This window comes from Malus domestica, chromosome 11 (assembly GCF_042453785.1).
Source record: "Malus domestica chromosome 11, GDT2T_hap1".
In the NCBI taxonomy this organism is placed as follows: Eukaryota; Viridiplantae; Streptophyta; class Magnoliopsida; order Rosales; family Rosaceae; genus Malus; species Malus domestica.
This window is the reverse complement of record NC_091671.1, coordinates 40,340,709-40,345,251: the sequence shown is the minus strand read 5'-3', so window position 1 is coordinate 40,345,251 and position 4,543 is coordinate 40,340,709. Positions and strand designations below refer to the sequence as shown.

At 38.9% G+C, this 4,543-nt stretch overlaps 1 protein-coding gene across 1 annotated transcript; it reads right to left on the bottom strand.

The window, feature by feature from the left end:
* Positions 1 to 1,108: 1,108 nt before the first annotated feature.
* On the bottom strand, positions 1,109 to 3,423 carry LOC103449172 (probable pectinesterase/pectinesterase inhibitor 7). Its single transcript, XM_008388461.4, has 2 exons — positions 2,192 to 3,423; positions 1,109 to 1,996 (listed from the first exon to the last, which is right to left on the bottom strand). The coding sequence occupies exons 1-2, from the start codon at positions 3,207 to 3,209 to the stop codon at positions 1,305 to 1,307; spliced, it is 1,710 nt and encodes a 569-aa protein (XP_008386683.3). The 5' UTR covers positions 3,210 to 3,423; the 3' UTR covers positions 1,109 to 1,304.
* Between the last annotated feature and the right edge of the window lie 1,120 nt (positions 3,424 to 4,543).

The following is a 4,543-nucleotide window of genomic DNA, read 5'->3' as shown; positions in this document are numbered from 1 at the left end:
CATTACTAATTCATGTATTATAATTAAGCACCGACGGAGTTACACTCACGACTAAGATGGGTTGTAGGCTAGGTTCGTTTTGGTCGAATTCCTACTATATTAAGTTAATAGCATATCAGTTAGGCTACTGCAGTCTATTGTCACCAACTACAACCCACCGAGTTCCACTATTATCAATTTGTTGTATTTTATTGCATTTTTATAATTATCTTTTGAATAAAATTTAGAGTATTGGTTTTTAGATTTTGATTCAAGTAGAGTTTTGGTATCTAAATTAAAATATGTGAACAGTACTCTTTTAAACTCATCACGCTAGAGCAACAGTTAATTTGAACAACATCGTTGAAACTTTCGTCCAAATAAGGAGTTTTCCACCCCCATGTGCCAAAGTCAAATGGTTGTTCCTCCTTCCTGCTTCCTCTTTTTCTACATATGTGGTGGCGGGTTACCAGAGAAGAGGGGTCAACTTATTTCTCCCTTGCCTTGCTCAATTTTCCTTTTCTGATTGAAAGTAGCAAGCCATTCCACTACTGGTACATAGGTCAGGTAGAAGGTTGTTTCCTCTATATGTTCAAGCAAAGAACATATCTTTCTTTTAGTAAGCAATAATGTTTATGAATTTTTAGTTCAATGATCAAAATTCCAATTTTGATCGTATATCAGGAGTCAATAATCCAATTTTTTTACTTTTACTTTTATTTTTATTTAAGTTGAAGTTAATTAATGGAAAGCTGTAGAATTGTTTGGTTTATTACGTAATTTTTTTTTATTTCAGGTTGATTATAATGTAACTTTATGAAGACAAAAAAAATTGATCAAATCATATTATGGTTATATTTTTGGGTAGCCCACTGGTTGAAGAAATCCTATCTTTGCCCTTGATTATAAAATGAGTGGATGACATGATTGATATGTCAAGACATTATACCATAGCGTTATAAAAAATTGACGCTATAAACTCTTGCATTTTCTTAGCATTTTCAGAATGTTATAAGGACAATCACACTTAAAAAACTTTACTAGCAACGACCAAAGTAAAGTTAATCTAATCTTTAGATGTATATGCTTCATATGTGACAAATTGATCAATTAAGATGCATCACGAAAGTTTCTTCAAACACGATTGTTATAAAGTCAATCAGTTAACAAAACAAAAAATAAAACCAATTACAATTTTAAAACCTAAGTTGTAAATTGAGAATTCCTAATTGGGCATTACATGTTTATTACTTTACTTTAAAAAATGGCAAGGAGAAAAGAATTGTAAAAGAGAAGAAAAAATGGGTTGCAGTCCAAGAAAAATCTCAAATTAATCCGCTGGTGTAAGGCACTCCGGTTTGGGGCAACCAGTCATCTCCCAGCAAGAAATTAGTCACCGTGAAATTAGCGGCGTCGGTAGAATTAATCACATGGTAACCGGACCACGTAACTCTGTTCGTAGTGTTGGATCCGGGTCCGGTGTTGTTGTACTCAGCGTAATACAACGTGGTCAGTGCAAAATCTCCGTTCCACTCTTGCCAACCAACAGGATCCACCACGCTATCAATGTAAGACTGCATGTAAACTGTCCTAGAATATTCCTTCCATGGCCTGCCCAAATACGTCTGTGTACTGCTGTTGCTGGAGGCTAAATCATCAGCGGCACGAATGGTGCAATTGTGAATTGAAGTGCCCGTGTTTTGGTTCGGGTCGGTTCTACCCTGAGCCGTGATGGCGTTGAACTGGCCGCTCATTGGAAGGCGGGGATATATGTTGCAGTTTTGGAACACAACAGCAGCATTTCCAAATATGAAGTCAACGGTGCCGTAGATGTCACATTCTCTGTAGAACTGCCGAAGAGAGTGTGTGTATAATGTGTCTTGGTAGGCTTCAAAGCTACAACTATAGAATGTGGACAGATCCGCCCCATTTCGGACTGCGACTGCTTGGTGCTTGATTGCTCCCGCGGTGTTGCGGAACGTTATGTTCACCGCTACAAATCCAGGTGCAACCACAGCTGCAATATTTATCATATTCAATTATTTGTAAGATACTAATTCAGCATTATGTTGATTTTATAAAATATGCACATAATAAAATTTGACCGTTATGTATGGTCAAATATTAAACTTGATTACGATCCTAATTCACAGTTTGAAAATATAACAAAGCAGCTTGCATTTTTCATTTCTTGTTTAAAAATATAGGTTACCCAATGTTGCAGAGTTGAAAGTTGTCCATCCATCTACGACGCTGCGGTTGCCGGTGATAATCGTTTGGTTAATGCCGTCTCCAACCATCATCAAGTACCTCTTATTTTTAGCTACTGAGACGTACTCTTCATAAACACCGGCGGTGACATAGATCAAGAAGTACCCATCAGTTGGTGCAGAGTTGTTTGGAGCCGCGGCAATGGCGTCATTGATGGTGGAGTAGTTTCCCGTTCCATCCTGACTCACCGTCACGATATCACTCACCAACACCTGATCGTCCGCCGCCTCCGTTTGCAGCATTTTCCGCTTGCTCACGCTCTCGTAAACGGCGCGCGTTTTGCTCGACATCTTCAGCGGCAAGCGTCCGTTCTTGAAGCCGCGCTGCATCCTAGTGGGGCGCCACGCGGCTTGTTTCTTCTTCTTGGGAACCCACCCTTTGGTAAAAAGTGCTAGCGAAACGCTGTAGAATTTCGTGTCGTTTTTTAGCGGGATGGAGAGGCCGTTTTTCAGGCTCCACGCCGATGCGGCGGACTGAATGCCGTCGAAACATGTTTGCTGGTTGGTGAGAATGGCGCTGAGGAGTGTTTGGACGTCGTCGGCTTTGAGTGCGGGAAGGGTATTGCTAGTGTTATTGACGGTTTCAAAACTGTTCAGCAAAAAGTCCATGTTGAGGCCGGCAAGCAGCAGGCAGTCCTCGAGGGCTCGGACGGCGGTAAGAGACAAAGTGGAACTCCGTTTGAGATACTTGTCGACTAAATTTAAGAACTTTCGCGACTGAGACAAGGACTTTCGGACCGAGAACCGGCCATAGTAGTAGACATTTTCGGCGGTGTTGTTGCTGGGGAGGACGGATTTGCAAAAGGAAGGGTCGGGGGTGGATTTGCAAATGGTTCCGGTGGAGACTGGGGTTGAAGAGTTATCTGCAGCTAAAGATCGAGAGGCAAAAAGTGGAACAAGAAGGATGAAAAATGAAGCTAAAATATGGAGGGATGAGATGAGCTTAGAATTATAAGCCATTTGGATTGGAATTTGAATTAGTTTTGCATACTACTTAGTGGAGTTGATGATAGGTGATGGGCTTGATCCATATATATATAGGAGGCGAGAGGGAAAGCGAGGTGAATTACTTTTTGTGGATATTTGTATTTTAATTTGTGAGGTCAACTGAATTGTAATACTGTGTGCAAACAAATGCGCGTTTGATCTGGGACTTGATGTTATATGAGTTTGCGACCAACACCCATGAATCAAGCAGTTAGGCAAATTTTGAATTTTCTAGTTCTGCTACGAAGTGTCCAACTTACTACGTAGCAGTTCGAATTCTATGCAAGATTTAATTGTTACAAAGAAATATTAGATCTCTATATGCAAAGATCTAACAGTAGCACGTGCCATAGAAGAAAAATTCCATGACAAGTCTTTGTACTTGAGAAAATTTAGTCATCCTAGCCTGCACTCATCCAGTAGAATGTTGTGGTCTCGTTGTGTTAGCGAGGGAATTTTTGGGAGCACAGGTGCTAGCTTGCTAGGTTTGTTGCCCTTGTGGTTTTATACCAACTTCTCTTAATTCTTCTGGTGATCATGTAAGAGTTATAATTTTTTTTCTTATTGCGTGAATTTATCTCCACACAAAAAAATGTATGACTTTGACAAGATATTACCTTTTGTCTTTGTTTGCTTCTCACAGTGAAGTCACTCTATCATTTTTGTAAAAGAAAATAACATAAAAGGTTGAGGATTAATTGAGTTAGTAAGGATCGTTTTCTTCGCTAAACTAAGGCTCAGATTCGACCAGCTATTGGCATCCATTTTGGTGAGCAATCTACAAAAAAAAACAAAAAAAGGCATAAGGTAAATCCTAAAAGAGGTTCGAATATATCCTAACCTTGAGATGGGTTAGCCTCTTCCCTAAACTTTGTTTGACCAAAAATAAAATTTACGTAAAAAATATACAATTCCCGGAGTGTGATTGTCCAATAACAGTTTTTAAATTAACTTTAAGCTTTCACTGTATTTTGTTATTTACTTAGAGGTTAGATGCATTGTGGCATTTGTCAACGGTGGGGAAGGTGCCAAAGGGAAGGGGATTGGTAACATATATCGAATAGGTCAGATATCAATCTCAAGGCATGATTTGTATAATCATTTGATGAGGTATATATACATGTAAGAACAACTTTCTTCCAAACAATTTGTCGCATTTACTACTTCAAGAATTTTTAATTCGATATTCTTCTGATAGCTAGTGGCGTTGTTTTAAATTGGACGTGAAATTATTGTCAACTTCCCTGAAGATATACCATTGTATCCTGCCTAGCTAATTACTAATTAGATTTCCTTATATAATATAA